Genomic DNA, 12,803 nt, shown 5'->3' with positions numbered 1-12,803 from the left:
TAGGACGTAAGCTTTTCGTTTTCTCTGACCGGACAAACAGGTTTAGGACGATTCGACCTTACCCACTGCCAATAGAAAAGAGATGAGAAGGCATCCTCCAGAGGACAACAAACGCAATTGCTAATACCAATGTGGCTGGGAATTAAAAGGACCTCCAAAAATATTTCTCAAGGTGAATTAAGAGAGCCACGCATTGCTGGCAACTTTTCAAGTTAAATTCTTCCCTTCCTCTCGAATTTCGGTAGGAGGCGGGTCCAGCATCACCCGAATCCAAAACATGATCCATGATATCAAGCACTTTCATTTTGAACAGCTTTCTTCAGTACACCGTCTTCAACATCATGATCAAAATCCTCATATTTTTTTCCATCCATATGTCTATTCGACGCATCATATGGCTCCTGGTTAAATTATACTACTCTAACGATTTTATTAAATAAATAGTTCAAGATTATCTTGCCTTTGAGCAAGATGTCGAAGTTTTTGAACAGTTGCCATAAGGATATTTGGTTCAGCCTACCCCTTTCCACATCTGGCGGGAGATTATTTCCGCTCCTGAGGATGTTTTCTCCATCACACTTCGCACATACAAAGGGAAACATTAGCCTACATTGTAGTCGTTATGAAATCAAAAGCCATTCTTTCTTGGACAACTTTGGTGTTGTTGTTATTGTTATTGTTTTCTAAAACGTAACAATGTAAATTTCAAACAGGGTGCTGTTGAAGAGGTTTTCAAAGGGTGAGTCAGCAAGGAAGGTTGACACGGTGTGAATGGAATTTTAGCTCATTGTTTTCTACAATGTTACCACGACTAGATGTTTGATTTGGTGGCACCTCTAGTGCACAGTATTTTCTCATCAATAATTAATATCCGTGCATCAACGTAACCGGTAATTTGTCATAGATCAGGCGCAAGTTTTTTTTTCTTTTGTCAGTGTCATTTATGACTTATTTGTCAATTTGCCATTTAATAGTCTGATGTTAGGCGTCTTCTAGGCTATTGACAAGTAGACTATAGGCTACTTTTAAACAAAACAAGTTAAAAGAAAAGGTAGGCTGGGCTATTACGAAAGAGTATAGTTGGGCAGAGCTGACATGGCAGCATTCTCATGAAATTTGATCAATGGCGTGGGGATACAGTTCTGCAGCGAATCCTCTGTCGCGTAGGCGTCACCACGCACCAAATCAAATGCGTCTCCTTTTAGATGCAGAGCCACCCATCCCATCCGATTTAGTTATCCTTTCTCTAGCTCTGGTAGTCATGGCAACTGTGGAGCATGTGTTCATGAAAACAAGTGGCCAGTCATTCTTCAAAATGCAGAGTCTAACTACACAGTGATCTGGGACGCCATCTTACATTGATCAAACGTCAACCGCTGGTTATCATGAGCGGAATTAAGCCACCAACCGATGCGTCCGTTGCAGAAACAGGTCAAAGTACAGTAACTTCTCGAGAGCTCAAACCGACTGGCGGGGTGCTGAAGAGACTGCGGTCCAGGCGCAGCCAGGTGGATACTAGGCCGGTCACTGAAGATGAGCTCCGCGAGCAGGGTCGGAAAATCACCTCTGAGGACGTGCTTGGACTTCGCGCGGCCACACGGGGTATGTAGCAGTCTTTGCGACATTAACTAGTTTGGTAATAACGTTGAAAAGACTTGTTATTTTGTGTCGATACGAAATTGTTACCGCTCGTTTAATCGCGAAAGGGGTAGGAAGGAATATGGGACTGAAGAATTAATCATGAGCACGCGACACCTGTTGAGTTCAGTCAGCTAACTGTTAAATGCCACTTGGCTGAACTGGATTGTCAGTAAGAGATCACCTTAAATTCACATTTGTTTAACAGTGCTCATTCAATTCAAAGCCTATTTCGAACTTATAAAAGAATTACATAGACTTGCTTAAGGTAGGCTATTTTCACAGTGAATAGGTGATAGTCACCAAAATTCATCATTAACTGCAAAGGAATCTTTAAAAGCCTTCCAGTTACTAGTCTCTGTGGATCATCTTTACAGATTATCTGTGCAAACCAGAGGACAACATCTACAACATAGATTTCACCCGCTTCAAGATAAGGGACTTGGACACTGGCACTGTGCTGTTTGAGATTGCTAAACCACCCCATACTGGTAAAACACAGCATTGTGTTATGACACATTTTTGTACACCGTCAAAGTAGGTATTTTTGCCATTTGCATGCATGCAAGATTGCACTTTTGTTTCTAGTTTCTGTCTTACTACTGCTATATAGGCTACATACTAGGAGGATACCCACTAACATGTCCAGCATGTGAAACAGTGATTTTGATGTTTGCATGTGATTGTGAAGTGTGTGTTTGGGTGTGATACAGTGTAATGGCTGTTTGAGGTGAATGGAGGAGTGTGGTATGTGACGTGGTGTGGGTGTGTGTGTGTCTCTCTCAGTGGAGGATGAGGAGAACAGGGAGGCAGATTCTAGCACTGGGCGGTTTGTGCGTTACCAGTTCACCACCGCCTTCCTAAAGTTGAAAACAGTGGGAGCCACGTGAGTAAAACAGCACATTCGGGCACTTACACAGACACACATACACACACACACGCACACACACACACACACACTCACATACATGTGTAAGTACACCGACTCACCTTTGTACACCCACACACATTCACACACACTCACACACACACATTCATACTGTAATTTGAACACTACCCCCCCCCCCCCATGCCTCACCTTTTTCTATCAATTTTCTCTCTGAGCTGCATCACTCACTGTACTACTCGCACCCTCACTCTAGTACACAACAGTCAAACAGTCACTGTCTCCTCCACTTGTCCCCCCCCCCCCCCCCCAATGCAGAGTGGAGTTCACAGTGGGCCCACGACCCCTAAACAGCTTCCGCATGATCGAGAGGCACTACTTCAAGGAGCACCTCCTCAAGAGCTTCGACTTCGACTTCGGCTTCTGCATTCCCAAAAGCCGCAACACATGCGAGCACATCTACGAGTTCCCGCAGCTGTCGGACAGCATGAGTGAGTCACTTCCTTCTTACCCGTCCCGGATGACGCCTCCATCTTCTTCGCCTGCCAGGGCCTCCACCATAGGCGTGACTGTTTCTCCTCACTGTGGATATGGGTTGAGAGAGGGAGAGAGAGGTAGAGAGAAAGAGTGAGAGAAAGATAAAGAGAAGGAGTGTGAAAAACACAAAGGCACCACAGTGATGAAAGAATGATCTAAAACAGTGAAACTCATGTTTAAGCATAGTCATCAATGCAGATTTGTAGATGACAATAAAAAAATAGAACAGGAGCCTTCATCATATTAGAGCTGGTAATTTGTATTTATGGTTCCACTGGGAACAGACTGATGCAATTAGCTATTCACTAGATGAAATACGATAGTGGCTGATGGACTTTAGTGACTAGCGCCAGAAAGTCAGCAATCGGTCTTGTATATGAGCAGACAGACAGAGTGGTATTTTTTGACAAATATTTATTAGCAACACTGTCAGCAGTGTAGAATTTGTAAACTGTTTTATTTAGTTTTATGTTCCCATCCCTTCAAATGCCATATGAGGACAGTGTTTAACTAACATCTAACAATGTGTGTGTGTGTGTGTGTGTGTGTGTGTGTGTTTGTATTCTTCCTCAGTTCGCCAGATGGTGGATCATCCATATGAGACACGTTCTGACAGCTTCTATTTCGTGGACAACAGACTGGTCATGCACAACAAGGCTGACTATGCTTACAATGGAGGTCAGTGAGGTGAGAGAGAGAGAGGGAGAGAGAGAGAGAAGGAAAGAGGGAGAGAGAGAGAGAGAGAGAGAGAGAGAGAGAGAGAGAGAGAGGGATGGAGGAGAGGGAGAGAGAGAGAGAGAGAGAGAGAGAGAGAGAGAGGGATGGAGGAGAGGTCCGAGGGGCTGGCAGTTACTTCTACAGTGGAAATGAACTTTTCCCTCATTTCATCCCTTCAGGCCACAATACTCAATTTCCTTAGAGCAAAATGAATGTAACAACCACCCCCCCCCCCACCCCCCCCAAGTTATGTTCCTCAGCCAGGTCCATGTGTGCAGTGGCATGTTAGTTATCTGCCTTGCGGCTCCACAGCTGAATTATCTATACACAACAAATGTTTAAAGGGATCCACTCCACACAGTGTTGGCAGAGGAAAGCCTGTCCCCTTGCCATCTTGTGATCCCTCCTTTTCCTTTCCTTCAATACTTGAATGTGAGTCATCATCATGGGTTCTTTTTTTACTGAATGTCACTATAGTTAGAGTTTTTCCTAGCTGTCCGAAGCATGCATACAAAGCTTCTGTGTGTGTGTGTGTGTGTGTGTGTGTGTGTGAGAGAGAGAGTGGCTAATCACTCTTTTCTATGAAAAGGATGCTCATAGCCAATGGGAGAAGGTGTAAGAGGCCTCCTCTCTGACGCTATCGCCCTCACCTGTCATGTTTTGTGTGCCGTGATTGCAGGGCGGTATTTGATATTATTATTAGTGTTCCTGTAGCTCACTTGCACACATGGCCTCTTCAGCTGTCTGTCAGTGGCAGGTGTACTTGATGTTACACTCAGAGAGAGAGAGAGAGAGAGAGGTGTTGAGTGAGCACACAACACACACACACACACACACACACACACACACACACACCTCACTGTCAAACTCACATGCCCGCCCACACACTTATACACCCTTTCACAGATTCGGCAGTTTCACAGAGTGTGGCAGATGTCTGTGTCAAGAACGATCAATTATCTGAGCTTGCTCTCTCTCTCTCCACCACTAATCTGAGTGTGTAACCTGACACTGTCAGTACAGGAAAGAAAATACTCCTACATTCCTGCCATGTTCAAAACACTTAGCCAGTGAGCCTTTTGTTTTCAACTGATTTTGTGGTAGAATGCCTGGTACACAATATGTTGTGTGTGTGTGTATGTGTGTGTGTGTGTGTGTCAGACATTGAGAATGATTTGATTGGAGTGCAATGTTTTGATTTTCTCTTGGGGTGTAGATGTCGAGCAATTGCAAATTTTCAGTTTGTAAATAGCCTAAAATGTCAACTACAAATCTGAACAAGTACGACTAAGAATGTGAACCCTGTTTATAATGTCTTTGTGTGAGCGAGGCAGGTGTGTACTGAAAGGATATTAGTTACATGGACTAGGAACTAGGACAAAGAGAACTTGCTGTTTTTGTAGTCTCCTCTTGCTGTGTACAGTGACTTGCTGCGTGATTTGTACAAATGTTATTTTGTCACAAATAAAGTTTAATTTCACTTAATATAAGTGTAAGATAACTATTTCAACTAATATGTGTAATGAGGTGTATAATGAAAGGAGCTCCTTTAATCAAGTCTCTGTTCTAAAAAGCATTCAGTTTACAGACAACACAATGGAGGTTTGGCCCAGCTAGATACTAATGAATAGATATTTGCAGGATATGACTTTGTAAACAAAACTATTCATGATTGTGAAAGAGGTTGATCTACCTGTAATGGGAAGAGCTGTTTAATAATTGCAGTTCTGTGCATGTCCAGTAGAGGGGGTGCTATGACAGAACAAGCAGCTCTCTCCGGCATCTGCCTACTGGAAGCACAGTGATTCATCACAGACCAGTGTGAAACGAACTGATTATTTATTAAAGAAAGGAAGTGAGAGAGAGAGAGAAAGAAAGAAAAGAAAAAATACCTTTCTGGTTAAAAATGAAACTGTTTGACTCATGGAACAGGATCACGGCGGCCAAACTTGGCTGTTCTGACCTGTGAAAACCCTCCCTCGGCCCATCAGTAAAGGTTACTGGCAGATTTATTACCACTCCCCTTGTTTCCCACTCTCCCGGTCCTCTGTTTTTTATCAGTTCCTCTCTTTACTCCTGTCTCTTGTTCCTTGTTAACCAATCTCATTCTCTTCCCTCTCTTTTCTCTCCCCCCTGTCTCTCTCTCTGCACCTCTCCGCCCCTCCCTCGCTCTACCTCTCTGTTTTCCTTCTTTCTCCCTCTTTCACCTGGTAACCAGACCTCAGGAGGGGGTGTTGAGTTTCCACTTTCCCAGAGTAGGAGACAATCTGAGCCTCACAAAAGTGCACAAAAGCACCACGGCACCCTCCCTCCCTCTTTCTCTGTCCCTCTTTTCACGTGCTGTCCTTCCCGCCCTCAGTCAACTCAATCTGTACTCTCTAATTCGCTCTGTGGCTCTCTCACTTTCTCTCTCCCCCTTTCTGATTCTCTCTCCCTCCCTCTCTCTCTCTCTCTCTCTCAATCTCTCTCTTTCCCTCTCTAGAGTATCTTTCCCTCTCTAGAGTAAATGTTCAAGCTCATAGGGGAGACTTGTATAAAACAACATTGACTTTTTTTATTTATTTATAAAGCAGACAAACAGCTTGTCTGCCCCGTATACTGATTTAACGTGCCTCCCTCGATATTCACCAGATGACAATAACAAAGGCTTACGCAAAGGTTTCACACAATCTGAAACCATCGTCATGCCAGCGCTAGCTTACTATGACATTTCAATACTAATGAGTTAGTCACTCAAGTCTACAAACAAACCCTGGCTGCTGTTGTGGTGTTGTTCTGGCTGCTGTGCCATTCAAGCCCTCGCCAGAAACAGCATCACCCACACAAACACTGCGCTGGGTATTCCCGAGAGCTCATTGGTGGATGGAAAAGGGCAAATTATTTCCCTGGTGACGCGGTGAGTGGAAGCTGAGATTGAGATGGGTGTAAGCATACCTACCCAGCTGAGAATTGCAACAGCCAGAGCAGGACAGAGATTCACACACTCCTCGAAACCAAGTGCCCTATTAACCTTACTCCTGTGTGTGTGTCTGTATTTGTGCTAACACTGTATGTGTGTGTGTGTGTATTTACATATCCCTAGGTATGTTTTTGTATGTGTGTGTGTGTGTGTGTGTGTTTTTCAGTGTGTGTATGTGTGCATTTGTGTGTGTCGCTGTTATTCTTTGTGTGTGTGTGTGGGTGTTTTTCTTCTCTTCAAAGTCATCAGGACGCTCACTTCAGCTCAGGCTGCTGCTCTCCAAAGGAGCTCGAGTGTGACGTGGCTTGTGTTTTTCACCTTGCTGCTGGTGTTGCTGCTGTTGTGTTGTCCAGCCAATTAGGAGACGCGGTGGCAGATGCAGGCAACGAAGGAGTGTGTGTGGGTGTGTGTGTGTGGGGAGGGGGGGTGTGGGGGGGGTTTGGAGGCGGAGTTTACGCAGGCTGATCGATGACCGAGTGGAACAGAGAGTGCATCACATGGTCCCATCCTCGCCATCCCTTCATTTATGTCCCCTCCCATCAATCAATTAGCCCGGCAGTGGGCCTGCGTGTCTGTGCTTGTGTGGAGGTGTTTGTTTGTGTAATTACGCTGGCATGTTTATCTGCCCGCTGTCGATTGCTGCACATCTGTGCAGCGCTTTTGTGTTTCTCACTTACTGCACTTGCGGTGGCAACGTGTCCCACCCCGGTCGTCCCAGTGTCATACTATAGTCACGACGTGTTCTCAGGGGCATTACCTGCTTAGAAGGAGGGCTGAAGAAACAAGAGCACAAAAATACACGGGGACGTCGTGTGCTCTTGGCTGAGCAGGGTTCTCCGGAAACCCCCAGCCCTCCTCAACCCCCCACCCTCGCCTCGGAGCTGGGTGACATCCCTATCCCCTCTCCTGTGTCTCCCAGAGTATCCCTGAGGTTTGGCATGGAGAGGACCAGGGCATGGGGTGGGGGGGGGGATGTGGCGGTGGTGGGGATATAAATAGATGTCAGGAATGGCGTTGATAGGCTGGGTGAACAGAAGAAGGGATGGGGGGGGGGCTGGGAGTGGAAAAAGGATTAAAAGAGATACACGGGAGGGTTTTAGGCCTTGACTTGCGCCTCAATGTAACTTTGAGTAAAGTGTTTTTTGATCTGTGGAGGGGAGTGAGGTATGGATGACTGCTGTGTGCTGTGAAGGCGCTCTTTGACACAGAGACGAGGAAGATGGTCTATGACCTCATTTCAAAGTTACAGCACGAAAATAAATTCTTGAATGTAGCGTATACAAACCAGCAGATTAGGAAATGAAAAAGGTGATCATAACAGATGTTTTTGTGGCTCTATCAGGTGTTTATATTTTTCTCTTTCATTTGAATTTAACACACAGGAGTGACAAATGAATTCTCAGAGGTGACTGCTGATATAACACATGTGTGACTGCCAGAAATGGTGTAATTATTACAGTGGAAACTATGGAAGACATTGACAGCTCTTTGTAGCTCCATGCTTGTCACCAAATAGGTATGTGTGCATATGTTGATACGTGTGCATGTGTCAGTGTGTCCTTGTGTGTACAAATCCTTGTCTCAGTTTCAAATTTTGACAAATTAATGTTCCAGAGGAGCTTCCCTGTTTCAAAACCAATGACCAATGCGAGGGCTGCTGCTCATGTTGCAAACCTAATGCCTCTGTTCAGTGCCCCGCCAAAGCCACTGGCAGGTGCACTTTAACATTTATAAAACCTCTCTGTCTCTCTCTCTCTCTCTCTCTCTGTTACGTTCTTTCTCTAACCTTTTTCTCTTTCTCTCTTCCTTTCACTCTCTCTGTTTCTTTTTCTCTTTCATCATTCCTTTGTCCCTTCCCTCTACCCCACCTTCCCCTGAGGATGCCAGGGTTGTGTGAGCGAGGACAGAGAAGAGAGGGAGAGGAGGAGGAGAAAAAGAGGGGGAGGAGCTGTGTTCTGGCACAGGTGTGCCCGTTAGTCACTCACTCCCATAGTGCACTGCACTTCCTCTTCCTGACACCTGCCAGGTGAGGAAACAGTCTGGACGACCAAGGCCTGCCTCTGCCAAATCCACTAATAATCACTCTGGGTATTATAGGACTCTGCGGAGCCTGGGCATGCATTCTCTCTCTTTCTCTCTCTTCCAATTATCTCTTTGACTCTCTCTTTCTCATTCTCTCTCTCCTTCCTACTCTCTATATCGCTCACTCATTTTCGCACATACACATGCACAAACCCATACATCTTGGGGTGCAGCACAATGTGTTCCCTAAGCGAAGGACTGATAATGGTAGTGTCAGAGTGAGAGAGAAAGAAAGAGAGAGAGAGAGAATCCTGCAGCCTCACCCTCTGCCTCATTCATCTTTGCATGTCTCTAACAATGAGTGATAGAGGGGAGAAATCCAAACAAAGGGGCCAAAAGTTGGAGGTCCTCCTTCACTGCCCCCTCCAGCGCTGGCTCTCTGAGCAGGTCCCAGGGCCTCGGGGTCAGAGGTCAGCACGCAAAACAATAGCTCCTCCACTCCAGGGTCAGTTGTGGTCAAGCCAACAAAAGGAGGAGAGGAGTTGTGTAGGCCACACTGAAAATGGTGGTGTTTGGGTGATGTGGGGGTGTGAAAGAGAGAGAAAAAGAAGAAAGGAAGAAGAAAGGAAGAGAGAAACGGGGGAAGTACAACTGCTTATTTGTGGATTGGATGCCAGCAGCATCTAAGAGAAGAGACTGGGAAACACTGGTCCCGCTTAACTTTGAAGTGCCCTTTAGAGGATGTCCTCACATCAATGAGATAATGACAAATCTGGTATTAATTTCTGCACAATAAATAATAAAGGTAATATATATTTTTACACATTATAATAAAAAGAACCCTCTGAACATGTAATAATAACAAAGTAATTGAGGAAATTGCTTAATGATTTATTTACATAATAACAACTAATACATGACAATAATAACAATTTAAACATCTACGTATAATGAGGAATGACAGTATAGTAATTCTCTTTTTCACACATCATATATAGCAGCCCCATCTTACCCCTGCAGCAGTTGTTCATCTTTTAGTCTTGTTCTTTCATGCCTCTGACAGCTTGAAAAGACAGCCTTTGCATTGGCAGAGAACACTGAATGGACGAACAAGAGTTGCATATGACAAGTGATTTCACAGAACACTTTCCCTCCATCACTTGGACTTTTTCTGTATTCTCGGCCAATTCTTTCTCTCCTTGTGTGAGTTCTATGTTGTTTTCTGTAAAAGATCTTTACCACACTTATTCTCCAATCAATCTACCTCTTTAAGAATGTAGGCCTATCTGCATGCTATTTAATATTTTTTTGTCAATCTGCAAACTAATTCCTTCCCCTCCCCCCTCTTGATTCTCTTTCTGTCTTTTTCTTTCACTCTCTTTCCCTCGCTCACGCTCTCTCTCTCTCTTCATTCAAAGCCATTGATCATGCATGCAGAAATTTAGCACGCCCATATCCCAGTCAGAATAGGCGCTGTCCTACATACTGTCCCACACCAACCCACCCCCTCCAACAGCACTCACACACTCACTGTATCCTGCACAACCAGCAGACGGACAGCGGACGGCATTTCAACAGAAACACACACACACACACACACGTGTTAGACACACAGACTGCCAGTGCATTTAATTCTCTCTGACACCAGGGCCAAGTAACAGGAGAAGATTAGGATGTCTGGCTATAGAAAAGTTGTAATTGTTGCAGTGCTTTTTGTGTGTGCGTGTGTTTTCTGTGGCGTTCTTTTGTCTCTGTCCACTTTCTCCTTCTTGCTCGCTCTCTCCTTCTCCAGTTTTTACACACAATGCAGCTGTCAAAATGTTTTTCTCTTTTTCAGAGATCAAGGCTCACCAGGACGATTGCCACACACAGCCAGTACATATGTATGTGTGTGTGTGTGTGTACACCGTGATAAGTAATCCTTATTCTGTAGTATCAAAGAATAACATTTAAAGGGAATAGTCAAGGCATTTAAAGACCCTATTTTTTAGCTTTAATATGACTAGAATGTTAATTCCCCTCAACCCCTCGACAGTGTAAGTTAACATTAAATAAAGATAAATATTTTCACAGTCTTCATAACACATCATTAAGTGTGTTACATATGTTTTATTCAGAAAATAAAGATGACCAAGATTAACAAGTTTTCTTAATAATACATAGTGCACTAGTCTTTAATTAGTATGCTATGTACAATGCCCCTGTCAGTGAATGTTATGTGATGTTTAGTATGGCATCCAAAACCTCAACTGTTGATTGTGGCTCTTGTTGACATATAGATTATCTTTTCAAATGGGTATGAGTGTGAATGAGTGTTAGAGGAGCACCTCTGTCTGGATATACTATGTGTGAATGACCGATGAAAATCATTTGGGGAACCAAATCATCTAGGGAACCAAAACCATTCCGAACTGAAACCACATGTAATCCAAGACAGTAACAACTGTTTGTGACACATGAAGGAAGTTGCAAATGAAACAGCCGGTGTTGGTACCTCTTAGTAATGGTTTAGTGTTCAAATACATAACCAACTTTGCCGTAAATTCATATTAGGGAATTTATGTCTATCTCTCTAGATATCATTCTTTGAACAGGTCAGTTAATGGTAAATATTTCTAGGTTTTGTACATTCTGATTTTCCTGTCAGGTCATGGTTCACCTTATCAAACAGTTCCTTGAAATATGTTCCTGGAACACATTTCCTGGAGGTTCCTGCACAATGAAAGAGTAAAAAAAAAATAATTTCCTGAAATAGTTTCTGAGTTCCTGAACTACTTCCTGCTGTGTAAAACGTATTATGGGGGCACGAGTCTTCATCTATGTTGGACACATGAGACTAACAAGCTAGTGTTTGTTTGTATGTATGCATGTGTTTGTATGTGTGTCAGAGAAAGTTGTGTGTGTGTGTGTGTGTGTGTGTGTGTGTGTGTGTGTGTGAGAGAGAGAGAGAGAGAGAGAGATTGTGTGAGAGAGTTAGATTGCTCAGGTGACTGCCTGGACTGGGTTCAAAAGTAGTGCTTATAGAAAGCTTGTAATCTGTTGTTTAGACGTTTAGGTGGTCACATGAGGACGTAGGAGGGACTAAGGGGGTTTGCTGGGGGTGGAGGGGTGGGTGTAGAGCCAGGCCCTGGCTCATTAGAAACTGGCATTAAGCACACACTCATACCAACACACACACACACACACACTAACTAGTAACTCTATTGAAATAGGGAGGTTTAAAGTACTTTTCTTCATCAAATTGTTGACCAATAGTATTTGCAGTGGTATTGATACAAGACATGCACTGTACTATTAGAAAATTACTGAGATTGACATTTCCAACTGTGGCCCCTTATCATTTCAAAAATCTTTTAAATAGCCTAATGAATTAGCCATAGGCCTACCATAATAATAAATAACTATATCATATGTCTATAAATAACATAATGGCAACCTTTTGAAAGCATCAGGCCTACATGCCCTTTGTGATTTTTCAACAGAGAAAATAATTTGCATATTTTATTGAGGTAGCAGTCTTAATGATCCCCTCTTGTGTGATAATAATTAGGCTATTCGTTTTTATTCGTTAAAAAAATAAAAAACGAAACAACTTACCAACTCACTATTCACACAGACACAGTACAACAAATAATGACATCCAGTCAAACTCAGCGTCACTTTGCAACATGAGCTACTACGGAAACCTCGCTATGCCTACTGACGGCAGTACAGTCAAAGACATCCTCTGACTAATCACACCGACTCTGAGTGAACAGCTGAGATTACATCCGAGGTGTCGACTACAGTTCTATCTTTATATCATAAGTGGAGCTGTGCATTAAGTGGCATTCCAGTGATGCTGATCCCTATCCTCCTAACCAATGTCACAGTAAAGGTCTATGATTGACCTTGGTCAGCATCTCACAGAAGTGGTTGTCCCCAGGGATGATGACGATGCCCTTCACACATTGAGAGGAAAATCGGTGGGTTGTTTGTCGTCTCTTCCTGTCTCTTACAAACCCTTGGAGGCTGAGACAGCCTGCGTGAGGCAGCCTCTACGCA

The 12,803-nt window shown here is 43.8% G+C and overlaps 1 protein-coding gene across 1 annotated transcript; it reads left to right on the top strand.

The window, feature by feature from the left end:
- Positions 1 to 610: 610 nt before the first annotated feature.
- On the top strand, positions 611 to 3,768 carry LOC143123437 (protein unc-119 homolog B-like). Its single transcript, XM_076284857.1, has 5 exons — positions 611 to 1,602; positions 2,016 to 2,129; positions 2,425 to 2,524; positions 2,843 to 3,015; positions 3,635 to 3,768. The coding sequence occupies exons 1-5, from the start codon at positions 1,386 to 1,388 to the stop codon at positions 3,745 to 3,747; spliced, it is 717 nt and encodes a 238-aa protein (XP_076140972.1). The 5' UTR covers positions 611 to 1,385; the 3' UTR covers positions 3,748 to 3,768.
- The last annotated feature ends 9,035 nt before the right edge of the window (positions 3,769 to 12,803 follow it).

The sequence above is a fragment of the Alosa pseudoharengus genome, unplaced genomic scaffold, assembly GCF_046254945.1.
Source record: "Alosa pseudoharengus isolate Yale_2024_CS ecotype anadromous, Long Island Sound unplaced genomic scaffold, YU_APseudo_1.1 YU_APseudo_1.1_scf_14, whole genome shotgun sequence".
NCBI lineage: Eukaryota > Metazoa > Chordata > Actinopteri > Clupeiformes > Clupeidae > Alosa > Alosa pseudoharengus.
The sequence above is the reverse complement of the archived record's forward strand: the minus strand, read 5'-3'. Positions and strand labels throughout refer to the sequence as shown.

What these genes read in the sequence shown, in the direction of transcription:
- LOC143123437 (XM_076284857.1), top strand. Translation starts at nt 1,386, where the DNA reads ATGAGCGGAATTAAGCCACCAACCGATGCGTCCGTTGCAGAAACAGGT. An exon ending in TGCTAAACCACCCCATACTG is followed by an intron (nt 2,130 to 2,424) that starts GTAAAACACAGC and finishes TGTCTCTCTCAG; the next exon opens with TGGAGGATGAGGAGAACAGG. An exon ending in TTGAAAACAGTGGGAGCCAC is followed by an intron (nt 2,525 to 2,842) that starts GTGAGTAAAACA and finishes CCCCCAATGCAG; the next exon opens with AGTGGAGTTCACAGTGGGCC.